The 21525-nt window shown below is 41.7% G+C and overlaps 1 protein-coding gene across 1 annotated transcript; it reads left to right on the top strand.

The window, feature by feature from the left end:
* Positions 1-874: 874 nt before the first annotated feature.
* LOC137259282 (deleted in malignant brain tumors 1 protein-like) lies at positions 875-21211 on the top strand. The gene is made up of 16 exons (XM_067796916.1): positions 875-958; positions 1907-2021; positions 2509-2656; positions 3372-3553; positions 8328-8472; positions 9576-9754; positions 11247-11397; positions 11621-11793; positions 13122-13266; positions 14658-14821; positions 15365-15534; positions 15909-16050; positions 17561-17763; positions 19304-19426; positions 19983-20242; positions 20876-21211. The coding sequence occupies exons 1-16, from the start codon at positions 932-934 to the stop codon at positions 21120-21122; spliced, it is 2574 nt and encodes an 857-aa protein (XP_067653017.1). The 5' UTR covers positions 875-931; the 3' UTR covers positions 21123-21211.
* The last annotated feature ends 314 nt before the right edge of the window (positions 21212-21525 follow it).

Below are 21525 nucleotides of genomic sequence, written 5' to 3'. Positions count from 1 at the left end.
TGTCTTCACGCGAGATTACTATGGTCTGTTTCTTATAAGTGTGTAATAGATGCGACCAGCGGGACAATCACAAACAAGGTCTATTGTACTTTATGCTTGATGACGGAGAGTCTTTCAGGCAACACTCAGTTCACATAATGGGCTCTTCAGCTGGTTAATACATCGGAATTTATATAAGGCGCTCAAGGAACTACTGCCTGCCAAGCATTAGATGAGCCAGCGCAGTGAAAACGTTTGTGACAAGCAGGCGGGGCAAGAAATCTGGACGAAATAACTTGATTGCTACAGGCAGATTGGCGATTCCACACGTGCAAGACATGTTGACTGTGGCGCGAAATCAATACCTCTGCTGTTTAACACGTGTCTCGTAGAGCGATTTAGATCAACAAAACTCCATCACAACAGATTCGCAAGAGGAAATTGGACTTTTCAATATTTAGACGACCACCTGTTCCCCTCTTGTTTCCAATGGAATGTTCTTAAGTGCGTTCCCATATATGCAAATTAGGATCATTTTTCAGGTCGTGGATCATCTAATATTTGCCCACCAGTAGAGTTGTTTTGATACTAAATGATCCGATTTGAATCTGATTCACTTACCGGTTACTTTCTCACATGCACTCACACATATGCTCATGCAGACACACACACACACACACACACACACACACACACACACACACATACACGAGCGCGCACACATGCACATTTGCACTCAGGCAGACACTCACTCCAACATAATATGGAGCGATTATTTTGCACTGATGCACGTCACTGACGTTGAAGTGCATAGAACACCCTGCCGTTGTGCCCAAAGGACCCGTCGTCCTATTGTGAGACTTAGATTCGATGCCACTTTCGCGAACAAAACCATAGGTACGAGTTCACTTTTCTTGGCGATAGCAGTGCAGATTAGCAGGACACTTTGATAATGATTCGAAAGTATTGTCTCGGGTTGGTGAGTATTTCACTTAAACATACTTCATGTTACAACGCCATGCATATCTAGAACTGCTACTGTCTCGTAACCATGGCAACATGTTTTGTTTTGAAGATAAATAGTTTGGTTTGTTCATTTTCCGAGATGCATCAGCGGTTGGTATTAAATGCTAAAACTGGTCCGGAATTCTGGGATTGAGTCTTTTGGTACAATGTCTAAAAACACGTATTATTAACTTATTTTTTGACTGACTATTAACCTTTAAATTTGGAATATTTTGAATATTTCCAGAGTTTTTCAGAACAGTTCATTTGTGAATGAAGGTCACATTCGTAGCTACTCGTCTCTTTCCGTGACCTACAAGAAAACTGTTACCCCTCTCGTAAGCCATTATTGCCAAGAATCGTGACAAACCAATCAAATCGCGCGACGTAAAATGCATTTCAAATCATGAAAATCGCGGAACCGTTGAACTCTGAAACTTCGCTACACTGTACAAAGCACAATTTAAGCATAAACTTTGAGCTAAAGAATGAACAAATTTCAACACTGAAACATACTTGGAAAGGGAACGTCGGTATTGCTGTTTTGTCAATGGGATGTAGGATATTCTCAGAGCCATGTTTGGAAATTCAGAGTTATCTTTCCTTGATAATAGTACTAGACTATTTTCATCTCTATGCCCGTTTATTGGACCATTACCATATATGGCCAGTGCCTTTTGTCAGTCAATGTGTTCCTTGTTCCTAACCGCCCAGCGACCTTGTCTCATGACCTAAAACCCACGTGAAGAGTTGCGTCCCTTGATTGTGGCAGTAACCTGTATTCTGGGGTCCGGGACCAAGTTTCGCTCTGGTTTGATTTCTAGGTTTGTTCCTCCATGCATAAACAAGTGACGACTTAGAACATCTACAACACAAGTCAAAATGACGTTAATTGAAACTCCCTCACTCACTCTGGTTGCAGGTGGGATGCCTCTGGGTGGGCGGTCTGGTTGTGTACCTGGCAGTGAGGCAGAACAGTGAACAGAGCCTCGACAGACCATCAAGAGAGAGCAATGACGAAGATGGAAGTAGTCCGGGTAATAGATCTACAGTGGTGTAAGCCTGTAGATAAGGATGCGGATGATTTGCCCTGTAGTGATTTCATGGCTCGGGGACAGAATATTAGCGCAACGCAGATATCTAATCCTGTCAATACTGAAAGTGGAAAAATATTCCATATTATTCAGCGGTGTATGGATACCCGATAGAATATGATGCCAGGGTTGAACGTCTCTCGTGCGCAGTTTGGTGAATAATAAATTTTGTTGCTTAAAAATGATACTGATGCTGATAATGGTGGTGGAAATGATGATGATGATGATGATGACGATGATGATGACGATGACGACGACGACGACGACGACGATGATGATGGTGATGATAATTAAACGAACATACGTTTTCTGTTTTCAATCTATATTTGTTGAGGTTGAGGTTTGATATTGAAAACGATTGATTGGTCGTGCAATGACGATCCTTCTGTTGTTGGGCATGATGGAGATGTCATTTGTACCCTACCCTCAGGTCTGTCATCAGAGCTGGTGGGCGGTTCCTACCCCTGGGAGGGGCGGGTGTTCGTCAGGGGTCAGGGTGGTAAATACGGCGCGATGTGCAGCTCCTACGTCACCACACAGGACCTCACCGTCGTCTGCAGGAGCATCTTTCCGAATGAGTGAGTGATGAATTGGGAGTTTCACCGGGATCAGAATTACCAGCCGTGAACGATTACTTAACACTGACCATTAAAAATCATTAAGATATTTTGACATGCATTTTACAGTGACATTCTGTTTCCTTAAACCATTTCTATTATGATAACATAATGATATTGATAAATGTACGCCATATCAATCCGTATATTGTACACGTGTCTTTGCTATGTAGGTCAAGTTAATAACATATCATCGACCTTGACCTTCTTACTTCCTACGGTTGATATTTGTAGTGAAGCCACTGAAGGTCATCTGGATATATAATGCTTGCTCCGGTATTTTATGAAACATGTTAATGGAAGCTATCACATACACAAAACTATGTTAAACGTGGATTTTCTTCAAATTTACCTGTGTGTCTCTGTGTACCTGTAATTATCAGCAACAGTGTCATCATTTCTCAGTCACACGGACAAGAGTCTACTGTACTTACCTTCGATGCATATCCACTTCACTACAGTAGCTATGGGGAAAGGTTCTAGGAAAAATATTCTATCATATCCTAAAACAATATCAATCGAAATCTTCCGAAAGCAAGTCCATATTGTGTTAGTAAACATACGCACAGTTCTTCGGTATATGAGCAGAATATCTGGGCTCCTGTCTGTGACAGTGACACATCAAACCATTCATATAAAAATGTATCATTCTGTACCGTGTGTCGTCTCTCCCCAGACAAGTCAAGGGCTACAGCAGTCCAGTGAGTGCCTTTGGCGGCAGTTTAGAAAATAACGTTATGGCCAACGCTCCCCGTTGCTTTGGCACCGAATCTGACATCCTTCAGTGTCCAGGGGGAATGATCAACTGGGTTGACAAATCTGTCTGCGTTCGGGGTCAAGCCGCCGTTAACTGCCAAGGTTAGTAGGAGTCAAGGACCCAATTTTAACTTATATTTCGCAAGCTCGGATACACCCTGAAAAAGATTCACTCATTCATTTACTTACAGGTACCGCCATATGGCTGGAATATTGCTGAGTGCGGCGTAAAACTAAACTCACTAAAAAAACTCACAGGTCACATGCAACGTAAAACACAACTTTGCAGATTCTGATACCTTTCGGTGTGGACTTATAGAAACAAATCATCAAAAATGCAAATTCAACGTCATGTAAAGTTGAAAAATAACGCGATACAAATAAGCTAACTAAATCGCAGTTCAAACGATTCACTAGTTTTCCTCCAGCGCTGGGGAAAAAGTGGTTTTACCAGTTGTTTTGCGCTGTGCTCATAGAACATGGGCAGTGATTAGGTTCGCGCACCTTGAACCGGGAAAGTGACTCGTACAAACACAGCAAATGATGCGTTTCAAGTGGTTGCCAGCATCTTGGTTCTGCAGTAATAAATCTGCACGGTCACAATATTAATACATTCAGATTTACAAACCAAGCTTTCAAGAAAGTGTAGCATTAGAAATACTAATGTCATTGCTAAAATGTGCCCAGCTTCAAAACGGCAGTGTTTTAATGCATGTTTATGCAGGGATACTCTACAACATAAAGGTTCCATGGTTTATGGAAACAGAAAATTTTGTTCATTGTGACAAGCTGTCTCTGTCACTGAGAAAGCTCAATGTCTGGTTTATTCACAGCTATATGTCTGCCTGTCTGTCTGATAATGACAATATGCAATACACAACTTCAGTCATTAATCATATACAATTTGAACTTAACGCCTATCAGAATACATTGATTTATGGCTCGTGCACCCGGGTCGGACGGAAACCTGTCCAAAAACAGATTGTGAGGTTCAAGTTCTGCTTTGTACTTAGATGAACGGCAGTTTCCAGCCACGCAGTAGTTCACCATGTCAGTATTTGGTGATTGGATCAAACACAAATGCATGTATTTACAAAACGCAACATCTATACGTGCATATTTGTGGATAGCAATTCCTTGTATTGTATATGATGCGACGTTTCTGTACGAATTCCTATGCCGTTATCTCTGTTGCATGACATCGACATAATAATCCATACCGAAACGTCGCATCATGTACAATAAAAGAAGTTGTTATCCATAACAAATCTTACTTTCGTATTACTCGTCACAAATCTGAAATGCCAGTCAAACAGATCATCTCTATATACACACAATGAGCCTTCCGCGTGTCGCCAAATGAACCAGCCAATGAAAAGTCTTCTTTACGCTTAACCCCCTGGATGCCACAGGGACATATATGTCCCTCCTCTACACCACTCACTTTGAAGTCGAATAAAATTCTAAATATACCACGCATATATAAATACTTCACAGTTTTGAATTCTGCGGAAAATTCCCAGTTTCTTGATACCATCCACTATTATCTCAGACCAAGCGAAAGTGCTTAAAATCGCCTTTCAAAATAGGCTTCTTCGTAAATGTCGCCATTTTTCAAACTGTACAAAATCGAGATTCACAGCGTTATTTGCAGTATGTTTTGAAATGTGAAAATCGGATAATTACTGGGAGTAATGAATTTCAAAAATAGCATATTAATGATCACTGATATCAAGTTTTCATGTAACCCGGAATGATAATTCTGAAACGTCACCGATGTACCCAGAATCGGTTGGAATGTTTTCGAAAATACACTTACACGAACGTCGAAGTGCGCTTTCCGCCATATTGGATAGTGTTTACTAAATCACGTTTCGAGAAGGCCGGTATTGAGAAGCCTATTACATCATGTATACTTCATAGTTAGCTGCGACAAATGCATCATTGAATTCCCCATATATCTTAGAATCAAATTACAAATGGTCTTTGTCACCAATACCAACTGTCTAGACAAAACGAAACGAAATATACTTTGTATGAAAACGAACGCTGTGCTCGAAAGACAGCGCTTGACTGAAATGTAAACAAAGAAAAATTCCAATTTTACACTGCGTAGCATTTTCGGAAATTTCCTAACATCCAGCCCTCTAATCATTGCTTACAATAGCTCAATACGCTTAGTATATTCAGGGGAAGAGTATCGTGGCAAAAAATAGCAAATTGAAAATAGATACAATGAAATAATTTGGTAATTCATAAGAAACTGTCAAACTTTTAGTGCAGCGTGACGCCATGACTGACGCAAAATCACGCAGAACGACAACGGTACTTATCGGCATTTCTGGCTTCTTCCGTCATTTACAATGTAAACGATAAGAACATATCACAATACACAGATAGTCAGAATAATTCTGATTACTTACATCTCACATTTATATACAAAAGATCCCTGAATCAAGAAAAATGTCGTCGCAAAATCCTGTGTACCCTTCTCAGCGAAGCCGCCATTTTGAAAGAAATCGGTCATCGGTAGTGATGTCATACGTCAACATTGTTGCACATATTAGGCAATTTCTTTGAGGTGAAGGTCGGTTGAACAAGAGTAAACACAATGCCCATACCATTCCGATTGCACTTTTAGTATTGTGATGTATATTTTGCGCATCGTTCAGATATTTTTTCATGAAACTGATTTCAGTATCTACGTATATCCATGTTCTGTGTGGATATAAGGTATCCGTTTTTATTCTTTGAAAGCTTTTGATTGTTTGAATAATATTTACATGGGAAACTGTCTAAGTAAGTGTATTATACCACATTTTAAGCCTCTACACAAGCGTTGGAACATCACACGTAGCCATTACTGCAACATGTGCTTTAGTTCCCGTGATGTGCAATATTCAGTACGTTGGGACAAATATTGCAGTTTCATATGAACAGGTTAATAAACAACGATTTAATTCCAACTTATAAGTAAAACGGATAATATTAATGAAAATGATTTGTACATTTTATCAAATGTAGGGGCACACATACTACTATTTAAAGGAATTGTCTTGTTCATTGTATTGGTTCGTGCCATTTTTATAGACAAAACTATTATCAATATTAATTGACCAGGTGCGAGTTTGTCAAAACGTTTCATGATTCATTTTCATTGTTTTTCGATAATAAAGTCAATTCAAATGCTATTAAAATATATCTGATGGCAGAATGTCTAACTCAAACAATATTTATACGGAAATTGTTAAAAATATATACATCAGGTCAAGTCTTAATTTGGACAAGCATTACGTCCATTTTCTAATACTTCTTTACTGAAACATCGATCTCTTTGTACCTTTCATTGCATACTTATGAAGGGAATTGATTTCATAATCATGAGAAGAAAAGTCTTTTTCCTAAATGAATACTCAATGAATATTCAGGTGTTGTGAAATTTTCATTTATGCTAAATTGATGCTAGGCAGGTGCGCGTGTTGCTCACAATAAGATATGTAGTAAAACCGTGTAATTGTTGATATATTCAGGACACTATTTCAGTGATAATACCATTCATTTTATATTTTGGCTGAAAAGTGTTGAATTCTGACACAGAAGCCGAAATCTTTTACACATTGAGTGGAAATTAGGTTAGATATATACTAATCAGCAACCAGAGTAGTCTTTTTCCGACGTCACAAAATGCACAAAACATGCTGTGACGTCAACTAAAATGTCGCATTATTTTCAGTTATTTCATTACGTTTGAAAATGTGGCTGTTACTCCGTTAATAATGATGCAAAATTAATAAAAATACATATACACAAACAGAAGAATATGGGAATCTAAGAACTAAAATATGTATCGGATAGGGACATCCAAATCGCTATTGCCTGATTTTTGATGTAGTACACTGGCATCTTTTCTTACAAATTGTGAAACTACCAAACGGTATCCTCTCACATTGGGGAAATTTGTGTTGGAATAGTTTGGTTCACTGTGAACAAAACATCACGAAAATATACTGTCGGTATCCACAGCAAATTCTCTCCATGTGATCGGAGTTACATTGACCTAATGTAAACCATAGCTGAGTTATGCCCCCTTATCTTTATACGTGCATGAATACTGTGTCGACGTTTCACGTCATGGTCAAAAAATCGATTTTTGACATTTATTGCAGGTCATTTTTAATTTTGTGATTATGACGTTATGCATTAGTACATACATCCATTTCATATACACTTATGTCGTTCACATATCAAGCTGTATTTTCCTGTTTTTCAACACACAGAAAAGTTTTGGACAACTTTTAGCAGTGTCTATTTCTCAGACCCCTGAGGTAGCCGCATATATATTTATACCAACTGATGGGAAATTAAATATTCTACATTTCTGTGCAATTTTATAGCCGTACGCAGATCCAGTACCACGCGAGCGCAAATCTCGCACAACGTTCACTTTTCAAACCTTACGAAAATGTGCGCTTGAAAAAAAAACTCGGCATCCAGGGGGTTAAGTCACCCACCCGTTCTGACTGGGTTCGGTGTCCCAGGTGCTTCGATTCGAGGGCAGTAAACCCAAGTACAAAATATAGGACTTTTAATTCAGGTACAGTACGCTTATAATTTTGTTTATTTGGGATTTTTTGACAATCAGCACTGTATGTTATATATCATGAATAAGTGATAATTGTTTTTAATTACCGGTATGTTTGGTGTTATGGTGGCATGTGACCTGTAATTAGATGTTTATTTATTCACTTAGATGCATCTCTTTAATATCCAATGCATATCACTTATGTGAACATTATGATTTCAATCCTAAAACTAATCATATCCTTTTGATGAGCCCTAAATGACCGTATTTTGCCTGTTTTTCAATATTACCCAGCCAACACCCCTATGCGTCTTGCGGGTGGCACCTCACTGTACGCGGGTAGACTGGAGGTGTTTGCAAACTCCACGTGGGGATCTGTGTGCAATGTCGGCTTCACCAGTCTGGATGCTCGCGTTGTCTGTGACAAGCTGGGATTCTGGTGAGTGAGTGAGTGAGTGAGTGAGTGAGTGAGTGAGGCTTACGAATTAAAGGCACAGTCATGCAAAACAAGTCATATTACAAATCAAATACATGAGGTTTGTAGGGCAAGTATGTGACGCCTTGATTTGTAAGACCCTGTATTACCGCCGAGGATGATGCATCTGTTCAAGTGTTATGTGTTCATGTGTTATGAACTGTTATGGTGATCAGTAACTGAGAAAATTAATTTCATAATTAACTTCATTAATACGGTTAGTTGGGACTCTTTTTTGATTTTCCACCATCAATGTAATCCCATTCAACAAACAATTTTTTTCCAGGACATGATGAAAGTTATTATTCTTCGGGTTATCACAAAATAGTACGATAAAATACGATAAATGTCCTAATATTATGTTTACGACGTGCTAGTGAGTGAGTGAGTGAGTGAGTGAGTGAATTTAGTTTTACGCCACACTCATCAATATTCCAGCTATATGGCGGCGGACAATCCAGTGATCAACATCATGAGCATCGATCTGCCCTGTTGGGAACCGATGACTTGTGTCATAGTTTTTTTCCATTAACTAGGGGAACCAGCTGCAAACGCTTTGCAAATTAACTGCATGAGGATCATTCGTCAAATTGCCGAAAAGCATGTGCAAATATCGTGCTTGTGAACAGATGAGTGTAAAGTTTTGTTAAGAATTTACCAATTTCACGAAGTTTCATCATTTATTGAACTAGTGCGGTGTGGCAGCCTTAAAGCGTTCGCTCGTTACGCCGAAGATCCGGGTTCGATTCCTCACATCATATTTTGGTGTCCCCCTCCGTGATATTGCTGGAATATTGCTAAAAGCGGCGTAAAACTGAACTCACTCACTCACTCACTCACTCACTCACTCATTTATTGACCTCATGACAATAAACTTTTCAACGCTATGAATTTGTTTTACAAAACATCAGTTCATGTGTAAGCAGTACCTTTAAACAGTATGGAATATTCTACACAATCTAATTTAGAAGTAAGTAAGGGGCTACATTTACAATGGTCAGTCAAGCCAGCTTTTGATGGTTAGTATACAATGTATAAAACGTGTTACCCCCTCTGTATATTCCAAGGCATGCCAGTCCGTCTGTGGTGTCGACGTCGTCGTACGGGACGTTCACGGGTCCTGTACACATGGAAAACGTTACGTGCAAGGGAACTGAGCCGGACCTAGCGTTCTGCTCCTTCGACGACGACACGACGTGTAACCACACCACAGACGTCGGCATCAACTGTCAGCCAGCGCTATTGTGTGAGTACTGTCCTCCAGACAACAAGGGCACGGTCAAGGTATTGCACAGAAGGCCATCCTGGTTTGAAAAGGGCACGCACACACACACACACACACACACACACACACACACACACACACACACACACACACACACACACACACACAATCCAAGCTAAATGATACAAGTCAAGCTCATTTATTGTCATCTCTCTTAAGACCTACTGTCTCCTTTGCTTTCTCCTCAGAAAGTTTTTCTTTTCACAATACTGACCGTTGTTTGTCTTGTCAGAGCTATCTTTATCTGTGACGTGACATCAACCAGCTATTACAAGCTGACTTTTATCAGCTGTTGAGGCAAGAATTCGACTATGGAGTACTTGTTATGCTATCCAAGTCAAAATATTGATTACAGAACAGTCTCGTTTCATGTTTACTGGGTTTCGTCCTATTGCGCAACTTAGTTTCATAACTAGTCCAGAATGTTTAGCCTATTTCATTTAACTAGATACATAAATATTTATCAGTATGATTTCTTACATCTAAGCACTTGTATATTTCAAAACACCTTCTATTCCTTGCAAACACGTCGTACAGAGTGCTCTGTCGCACAGCGAGGATCTGACTAACGGAAACCTGGAAATCGTGGAAATCTCAAAACGAGACTCTGCCGCTAGAATACTTTGGAGGTCTAGTACGGGACTGACATTATATCAATCGGATTGTACGTTACAGAACTACACTCAGTAAGCGCAAAGAACACAGAACCGGTGTAACCAGTCAGCCAGATGCATTGTGAATCATTTTACGACCTCATCTAACAATCAGTTTGTGATTCCTTAGTTAAAGTATGTTGCCTAAGCCTCGACATAAAATATAGAAATACGGAGTTATTAAATTTTAAAATTAAACTTCATTTCTAAATACCATTTTCTTATAAAACGAGGAATTGGAATTAAGTGTAACCAGACTTGTTTATGGTGTCACACGAGAAAATTCGGATCGGCTGAAAAGTAGGTCATTGTCTGAATAGGTTAATGAGACTCATGTTTCGGTTTGTGGTTCAACAGTCAAAACGTTGAATAGTATGTGATTCCTATAAAGATACTACAACTGATCAGACGAAATTAGCTGGCAGAAACTTATGCAGTGCAAATCAGAGGGCAGTTTAGGGTCTGTGAGGTTCTAAAAGATGGCGACATGCAATGCGGAAAAGGGAGGACGGAAACTGCGGGCACACCGTGGCGTTTTGATGAATTACATGTATATGACTTAATATGAGTTTTGGCTTAACAGACTGGACCAAAGCGGGGAAATGAACCCGTGCGACAAGCACCTGCTTGACCTACCTGACGCCCACATAAATAGGATGCCTATGTGATGATAGTCATAGTGGAAATGTGAAACAACCACTAAATAATGCACGATTCAATACGTTTTGTGATGCAACTTCAAGACACAGCCATACAAAGTATAACACTTTGTTAAAACAAGTTTGTTTCTACTTGAATAGCTGCCTCGTACGTACGTCTGACGGACGGGGTGCAGCCCTGGGAGGGACGGGTGGAGGTGTACAGCACCTTCCGTCAGTCGTGGACGCCAGCCTGCAGCAATAGCTGGACTACCACCAACTCCAAAGTCACGTGTACCAACCTAGGATATAAGTACGACATATTGTATAGTTTAACTCCCCGTGTGTGAAATACACAGCATGTCGAAAAGGGCAAGTAAAATCATGTTCCGTTACTTCTTTCCCTGTGTATACTCCCTATGTGTCAGGTACGGTAGATGGTTGATGTTCCGTCACTTCTTTCCCTGAGTATAATTCCCACCTGTCTGGTACGGCGGAGGGTTGATGTTCCATAAAGGATACTCCCTATATGTCAGGTACGGTGGAGCGGTGAAGACTCCGATGCCGGAGGGAAGTTCGCGAGTCCTCTTGAACCGCCTGACGTGTCACGGCAACGAGACGAACCTGGCCCAGTGTCCCGGCTACTGGATGAGGCACAGCTATGACTGTGGAGTGTTTCCCCCTACCACTGCTGCTGTAGACTGCTCAGGTAACAAAGCAACCGGTTGACAGTATATAAAGGCCTAGGACTGGGGCGGTGGGGTAGCTTAGTGGTTAAAGCGTTCACTTGTCAGGCAGAAGACCCGGGTTCGATTCCCCACATAGGTACAACGTGTGAAGCCCATTTCTGATGTCCCACGCCTTGATATTGCTGGAATATTGCTGAGGAATCGTAACACCCTGCTCATCCTCTCACACGTGATTTCAGCTATCTGATGCATAGCGAAAGTTAAACGTTGCCAGATAATCGAAGCAATGGGGACTTTTTATAAAAGAAACTTTGAAGAGCAAGCAATAAATAGATGTGACGAGAAAGTACTCTTAATTTCGATCTTAACAAAATGAACGTGAAAATATCTGAAATAGTGATAAAACTCTCCAAATCTCAAGAAAATAATTGACACGCTCAGCTGTCTGCGGAGTTATGATTTATGTCATTCGTCTGATGTATATTGGTTTCAGTGTAAATATATAAATGGTAATTTAAAATATCACACTTATAGCGATATATGGACCTGTCCAGAGCACAGACATTCATAAACACAAACAGACAAGCACACGCAATGACACACACACACACATACACACAAACATAAATGAAAACGCGAACACTAAAAACACACACGGACACAAAGACACAGAAATGTACACGCACAAAGTTCACACTCACAAACACATTCACAGTAAAACACACACAGACACAAGCTCATTCACAGTAAAACACACACACAATGCTCACAGTCACAAACTCATTCACAGTAAAACACACACATACACACACACACACACACAAAGCTCACACTCGCAAACCTATTACAGTAAAAGAGAGAAAGAAAGAGAAAGAGATAGAAAGAAATAGAGAAAAAAGAGAGAGAGAAAGAGTGAGAGAGCGAGAGAAAGCGGGAGAGATATGAATACCCTCATGTGGCGTGTTAGGACCAGCTACAAGTGCCTTTGTCAGGGTATCCATCACTCACCCATCACACACAAAGCTCACACTCAAAAATCATTTACAGTAAGAGAGAGTGAGACAAAAAGAGAAAGAGTGAGAGGGAGAGAGAAAGAGAGAGAGAAAGAGTGAGAGAGAAAGGGAGAGAACTGGATGCCATCATGTGGCACGTACAGCACACACACAATGCTCACACTCACAAACTCATTCACAGAGAGACAGAGGGAATGAGAGAATGAGAGAGAAAGAGAGAGAGAGAGAGAAAGAGAGAGAAAGAGAGAGAAAGAGAGAGAGCTGAATGGCCTCATGTGGCGTGTTAGGAACCAGTGCGTCCATCATTCATCCATCCATCCCGGCCTTGGTTCCAGGTGGCATCAAAGTCCAGCTGACTGGTGGCACCAAGCCTCAGGAAGGTCTTGTGGAAATTCTTCAATCAGGATCGTGGGCTGCCGTCGCAAACAGCTCCGTTCAGACTGAAGAAGCCTCGGCCCTGTGTGCTTCTGTCGGATATCAGTGAGGGCTCACCGCTTGTTGCCTTGGATTTTGTTAGAGAAAATGGCTTTGTAAACACGGATCTCGAATTTTACTTGCATCTCTTAACGGCAAAGGGACGGTGGGGTAAAGTAGTGATTGAAGCGTTCGCACGGCACGCCAAAGATCCGGGTCTGATTCATAACATGGGTACAATGTGTGAATCACGTTTCTGGTGTTCACAGTCGCGATATTGATGGAATATTGCTAAAAGCATTCTCTTCCCACAGAGGCTACTCCTGTCATATCTTTCTACGTAACCTCTGTTCTAATACGGCCATATTTCCCGGTCATCGAGAAATCCCCTTGCGGTAAAAAATCACAACAGGAGTTATCCTCCTTGTTACTATCCAATCAGAACACGCGTTAAATAGACTTGTCTCCAATATGGCGGCCCCCATGGAGTTGGTTCATCAACGTGCGAAGGAAAGATTCAGTATTTCATGTTTAACTGAAAATCGGAAACTGGTAATAGAGAGTGCAGGGATCAGTCGTCAGGATGTATTTTTAGGGACTAAAACTGGTAGTGGCAAGTTATCCAGATGCATTCGGAAATGCGAATGATCACTTTTGAAACAACGTCGCTGATTGCACAACGAAATCTGAATACCTCCAATCGCGAGTCTTGAACACTTTCATCATGAAAGGGTCGTATTAGAACAGAGGTTACTTAGGAAGATATGACAGTAGTAACCTCTGTGGGAAGAGAATGTGCAAAAAGCGGCATGAAGCTAAACTTACTCACTCATTTTTTTAATGGCAGAGAATAAGAAATGTCCATTTTCTGCCAAAACATTTTCTTGAAAGTAGCGTTATGGATTCAATAAAGAATCGATGAAAACATGACACCAGGTGTTCGGGAAATGAAGAAGGTCCTGCGTCTTCTTTGATATCACCAGCTGTCATGTCAGTAGAGACGAACACTGCAACAAATACATGCTGAGATAAAGACCCGGACGAGACTACTTATACACACGCTCTGACATAACAAAACATTATAACAATCCGACATCGCAGTTTCTTCATGCAGTGTTATCATAGCAACCGGAAAAATATTTCTAACGTTACGTCCAATTCTAAAATCGGATTTGAAATCTCCGGATACCATTCTGATAATGATTGGTTTGAATCGTGTTTCATTTCGACAGTCCTCGGGCTTTCTGAATGTCTCAGTAGAGAGTAAATGTGGATAGATGTCGTGATACAGATGTCGTAATAGCGATGAAATGTAGATAGATGTCGTAATACAAATGTCGTAATAGAGATGAAATGTAGGTAGATGTCGTAATGCAGATGTGGTAATAGAGATGATATATGGTACAGTCCTGTGTAATTACATTCAGATTGCTATATATACATAATGCATATTTCAGGAACACCAAGCCGCAGGTGTTGCCTGGCAACACGTTCGGGAGAGGCACCAACCAAACCATTTCCACGTTATCGTGTTCCGGAGCGAGGCAGCACATATCACAGTGTACAATCTCAGCTCCAGTTGTCAACACCAAGTCCGTCCATGCTGCCATCCGGTGTTTCAGTGAGTAGACAACGTAACCGAGTCGTTACACCGAATTGTACATGGGTACAATTTGTGGTGTCCCCCGCTATGATATTGTTGGAATATTGCTAAAAGCGGCGTACAATCTCACTCACTCACTCACTACTTGTGGAAACGGTCGGTAACCCGGGTTACCCATGCTTCCTTGCAACCCTTTTTGTTGCTCATGGTATCAATCACTGGGTTGTTGTGTTCTCATATTTAATTTTTAGCCGGCATTAAATTGTTGGAATGTAAGAGAATAAACACCAGACATACGCATCTACCTACCCATTAACGGTAATGCACACTAACGCATACAAGCATAAATGTGTGTGTGACAATATTGGTCATACTCCTAAGGGAGGCGGTGGGGTAGAGGGGAGAAAGCGTTCGCTCGTCATACCTGGGTTTGATTCCCTACATGGGTAGAATGTGTGAAGCATATTTCTGGTCTCCCATGCAGGGTATTGCTGTAATGAAATCGGCGTAAAACTAAACTAAACTCACTCACACTCTTGAGGTCTCACTGTGTTTTCCCAGGTTGCGGAGACACCTACACGTCGGAGTCAGGTAGCATTCCTTCTCCCGGGTACCCAGGAAGCGCCTCCGACAACAACGACTGTCTGTACCGCATCAGCCCGAAGGGTCCTGCTCAGCGCTACAAGCTGTGGTTTACAAATTTCAAACTGTCGGCCAATGACCTGGTAGAGGTACAGTACAGACACCCTTGAACATCCGCGTTAGAACTGGTCTTCAGCAACCCATGCTTGTAGTAAGAGGCGACTAATGAGATTGGGCGACAGGTGTGCCTGTTTGAGTGACACTTGTGACCGTATCCCAGTTGCCTAGATGGATTCTCATGATGTTGATCACAGGATCGTCTGGTCCAGACGCCACTACTTACAGAACGCCATACAACTGGACGGCGTCAAACGATAAACAACACAAGTAGGAAGCCAGCGACATGTCGGACCTTCGGTTACACTATTCCGAAAAACGTATTATCGCACCAGTCTAAGTAAACTTACACAAACCCTAGTAGACGATCGAGTCAGCGCTCATCACATGTCCATTTGTTTCGCAGATCAAGGAAGATCCCTTATCCTCGCCTGTTGGCGTCTACAAAGGCGGCGCCGTGCCGGGAGTACATCTTTTCAACAAGGACATCTACATCAGGTTCAAATCCCAGTGCTGTGGAGCCAGGACGTTTTACATCAGATGGGAGGGTAAAGGCAGAGCTTTATACACTCAGGGGTGAGTGAGTGAGTTTAGTTTTACGCCGCACTCAGCAATATTCCAACTATATGGCGGCGGTCTGTACATAATCGAGTCTGGGCCTGACAATCCAGTGACCAACAACATCGATCTTCGCAATTGAGAACCGATGACATGTATCAACCAAGTCAGCGAGCCTGACCACCCGATCCCGTTAGTCGCCTCTTACGACAAGCATAATCGCCTTTTACGGCAAGCATGGGTTGTTGAAGGCCTATTCTAACCCAGGACCTGCACGGGTTATACACTCAGAGACATGGTCTCTTTCAGAAACGCAGCAATGAACAATCTCACTAGTTCGCTCTACACACTACACATCAAAGCTTAGACTCATTTAAAACTCTTACTTTATGTTATGTACATATGTGTGGTCACCTCGATTTCACCACTGATTTGGGGTAACCCATGGCAAACGGTATGCAGCTGAAGTGCACGAGTATCATGCACCAAATTGCTGAAAAGCACGTGCAAATATCGTGCATATGAACAGATGTGTTGTGGTGTAAGGTTTTGTAAGAATTCGCCAATTTTCTCTGAGTTTCATCATTTATTGAACAAATGACAATGTCCGTTTTAACGTTTAGAATTTACAATTAATGTGTAATCGGTACCTTTAAACATTATGGAATATTTCGCACTGTCTGCTTTGCAACAGTTGACTGAAGTAAGTGGCTACATTAAAACTAGTGAATCTAAACTTTAGATGGTAGTATATCTTTGCATCATATGGCGACATGTATTAGTATTGCTAGTACATAGAGAATCTGACCTATGTGTCTACCGATATCAATTACACCAACACGAGCTGATAAAGGTAAAGATATTAGAGGCTATTTTTTCACCTTTATCAGTGAGTGTTGATATAACTGATATCAGCAGACACAAGGGTGAGATTATATTTATCATCACAGTTTTGGATGATAAACTAGTACATAAGTCACAAAGTGTGCTGGGTTAGCACATGCCTCTGGCGCGATGATTACATACAAACACGTTTGCACGTAGTCATAATCGAATAGTGCAGATGAGAGGAGTGACCGGGATTTTCTTTTTCTGTCTGAAACTGAGGGCATGCAGAGGACTGCTGTTTGATATTTTTCGGAAAAATCTTGGTGTGTTCCACCAGTTCCGTAAAATACTCATTTGGCGTTGGGGTTGTGTGGAGAGAAGGTGCCGAGGCTGGTGATGAAGATCGTATTAAATGTATTAATGAACTGACAAACGGCAGAAACTACACATGTTGTATTTTGACATGTACCCAGCGTCTGTAAGTCACAAAACACTCTCAAAACTATTTATGTCGTTTCTGGGAAAATAGTCCCACACCACCAGGTGTATGCTTTCTTTTTAGAGTCAGTTTATGTTATTGTCTATTGAACCATTCATTAAGTTGACATTTACGGAAAGTCTGTTGCATTTTCCACCACGTTATTCCACTATTCCATCAACACATTTCTGCAGCTGTGACCTTAGAGAGTACTGTGTCCTTGACGTGCTCCGACGCCGCCATGAACATCAAGGTCAACATCACGGAGCTAAGATGGCTGTACCCGGACACAAATCCCGCCTACATCTCGCTGGTTAACGAGGGCTGCACGGGGTCTTACTCTGGAGACACCTGGAGCATCAACAACCCCCATTCACAGTGCTACACCAACAGGGCGGTAAGGGCTATACTAACAGGGTGGTAAGGGCTATACCAACAGGGCGGTAAGGGCTATACCAACAGCGCGGTAAGAGCTATACCAACAGGGCGGTAAGAGCTATACCACCAGGGCGGTAAGGGCTATACCAACAGGGCGGCAAGAGCTATACCAACAGGGCGATAAGAGCTATACCAAAAGGGCGGTAAGGGCTATACCAACAGGGCGGTAAGGGCTATACCAACAGGGCGGTAAGGGCTATACCAACAGGGCGGTAAGAGCTATACCAACAGGGCGATAAGAGCTATACCAACAGGGCGGTAAGGGCTATACCACCAGGGGCCCCTTTCACAAAACTCTCGTAAGCCTAAGGTCTCGTAACTTTTCTCATAGCATTTCCACCTCCTATGTTATGGTATAGGAGTTACGAATGCTACGAGAAAAGTTACGAGACCTTAGGCTTACGAGAGTTTTGTGAAAGGGGCCCCAGGGCGGTAAGAGCTATACCAACAGGGCGGTAAGAGCTATACCAACAGGGCGGTAAGAGCTATACCAACAGGGCGGTAAGGGCTATAGCAACAGGGCGGTAAGAGCTATACCAACAGGGCCGGAATCATGGCACGAAGGAAATGTGGTTGAATTGGTCTGAAGAAGAATAGAATAAAAGACCTACGAGGAACTACTGACTACTTGTCAACTAAAAAACTGAGAGCAATTCATGGCAAGGGACGGTCAGTCGAGGGACAGAATTATCCATGTTTTGGGCTGGTTATTGTCCATGGCTCGCTGACTGGGTTGTAACATGTCCCTGGTTCCTAACTGCGCAGATCGATGCTCATGCTTTTGATCTCTGGATTGTCTGGTCCAGACTTGATTATTTACAGACCACCGCCATATGGCTGGAATATTGCTGTGCGGCATAAAACTATTCTCACTCTCTCATTCAACCCATAATATCCCTGTATTTAGAAGAAAATACACGAGCAACAGAGAAAGGTTACCGACGTGTAGATGATATCACACTTTGATAACATCACATTGTCTGTGTGTGACGTCACGAACAAAGTGTCGTACCGTTCGCAACAAAGAAGTTTTATAATCTCAATTTACCACATGTAAATCAAAGCTTCACACTGACAGTCTCTATGTAAATAAATGACCCTTAGTACTACTTGGGTTCTCTTTAACTAGAGGTAATATTACACCGGAACATTTTTATGCCACGTGAAACTAACGGTAAGATCTTCGACGTTAAACAAGGGGAGAATACTCTCCGGGTTTTCCTTCGCTGTACGATGACCAATGAACTGAAGCTACGTGCAGGTGGTTGAATTCGGATTATAATTACTGTGTCCAAAACATAAATGCTTGAAACCAGCACCACCCCTTATTTTTAAAAGGTATGTTTTTTTTCAGGTAGTTTTTAATTTGACATATAGACACGGGACGTATGTATATATGACAATGGTATGCGCCATGAAGCATATCCACTGTGGATATTAGACGCTTTATGAATACATTATTAGTATTATTATGATTATAATGATTTGTATTTCTCCAGATTGACCCGACGTACGTGACATACCGTAACGCCCTGATCTACAAGGAGATTGGGAGTGGTCCCATCGTCAGGGAACACCGCTGGAGGGTGGACATGGAGTGTGCCTTTATCAGGGAGAGAAAGGTAAGTTATCTGTGTGCACGTGCGTCTGCGTGCGTACTTATGCATGCCTGTGTCTTCGAACGTGTCTGTGTGTGTCTGTGTACATGACAGTGTTCGTGTGCACCGTTGTCTGAGAAGAGCAGACACCCTCTGTCTGTGTGTGTGTACGTATGTGATGGCGTATGTGCTTGTGTCTGAAGGTGTCTGATTAGGTGTGTTTTGGGTGTCTCTGTTCTAACGTGGGTGACACAGAAAAACAGCTGTGTGTGGTCATCCTCGAATGTGTCTAACGTGTTCTCTGTGCATGTGAGTTGGAGTGCACCTTTGTCAGGAAAACTTTCCGCATAATTTCCAGTCTACATATATAGGAATAGCTGCACCACAGCGCGCGCGCCCGCCCGCGCGCCTGTGTGTGTGTGTGTGTGTGTGTGTGTGTGTGTGTTTGTGTTTGTATGTGTTTGTATGTGTGTGCATGCATGTATGTATAGAGGATTCTGAAAGCAACTAGTTCTTGTTTACAGTGAAATAGAGCCGATGACAGAGATATTGGTCTACTCATTTCTCTCGATTCCTCCAGATAAGCCAGCAATACAGCGTCAACAACGAGTTCAACTACCTCCGGAATCTGTCAGCTGATTACTCAGCGGAAATCCACCTGTACAACGACTCCACGCTCAGCAACGAGATGAGCTACGATCCTATCAGAGCCAAGCTTGGAGATGACCTTTACGTCAAGGTCAACCTGAAGGGCAACTGGAACGTCTCTATGAGGTTACAGAACTGTGTCGGCAAACCAGATCCAAATTCTACTATAACATACGCATTGGTGCGTAACGGGTAAGTTTCGTAAGATCTTGCTACACATGAAGATCATGAAGATGACAAACAACCTTCAAACTGATTTATGAGGAAGCGGCAGAAAACAACAACAAACAAACAAACAAAAAATAAAATAAAATGAAAAAAACCCACAAGTCCCTGACATACACAAGTTATTACCTATAATGTGTAGTAAAGGATGACCGCATTGCCCCGTATGACTCTCTGAAAGTGACCAGAAAGTTAAAACTGGCTATAACGTCTCGCCTTTTCACTTTCATATACTTCCAAGGATTGAACTTCAGTATAGCTACATCACTGAAAAAGGACGATTTTCCAAGTGATACTCTTTTTAGGTTAAAGGTTCAAAAGTAGGACTACGGTAACTGTATATATGTTCCTCCTACAAATTGAGTATTGTCAAAGCTTTGCCTGTGTTTTAATTTTGGAAACCCTGGAAAAATAAACTTTTTGTACACTTTAGTTTTACCTGTATTTTAGCTGTAATACTGTGAAGTAGTCATCTAGTCATTCATATGAAGGAAGGTGTATACTTTCATTGCATTTGGTAAAAGTAAAGTCAATTCCTGTGTATTTTGTGGTCCCTTGAAGCTACCCAAGGTAGATTCTACCAGACACTGGATGTTGCAGGTGCTCGTCTGACAAGGAAACCCATGTCGTGTACGAGAACCCTACCACCACACTGTTCCACTTCAAGGCATTTGAGTTCTACGCCGGGTACAGCACAGTCTATCTCTCTTGTGACGTCAAATTCTGTACACCAGGTGACGTCACCAGCGCGTGCAACTGGAAGTGTAACACCCTCGTCGCCAAACGTCACATCTCCAATATAGTGGGCACAGATTACACTGTAACAAAACGACTTCAGATTGTGTGAAATTTGATTTTTATGTCACTACATGAAATAAAGATGCGATACAGGTGATCCAGGGTTCAGGTATGATGGTATCGCATGTTTAAAGGTGGCGTGGGGAATATATTTATTGTTAACGGTAGTTTTCAGGGAATTATCATTTGCATAAGCCTCAGGTCATTCATTAAATGCCCGACGACGGATGCCAGTTGAAATGTCCGAGGGCTCCTGCAAATGGTAATGGCCTGAAAAATAGCGTTACTGGTATTATGGCTAAAATGGATAGAATTTCTGACAATGTTTTAAAATATGGAAACGTCTCAGAAGAAAACAGGTGACGTCACTATTGAGAGTGACGACATTCGACCTTGACCTTGGCTCATACTACCAGCCGCCATTTATTCTAGTCGATGTTTTCATTGTTGTG

Source organism: Haliotis asinina, chromosome 13 (genome assembly GCF_037392515.1).
Source record: "Haliotis asinina isolate JCU_RB_2024 chromosome 13, JCU_Hal_asi_v2, whole genome shotgun sequence".
NCBI lineage: Eukaryota > Metazoa > Mollusca > Gastropoda > Lepetellida > Haliotidae > Haliotis > Haliotis asinina.
This window is presented reverse-complemented; position numbering and strand designations above follow the sequence as displayed.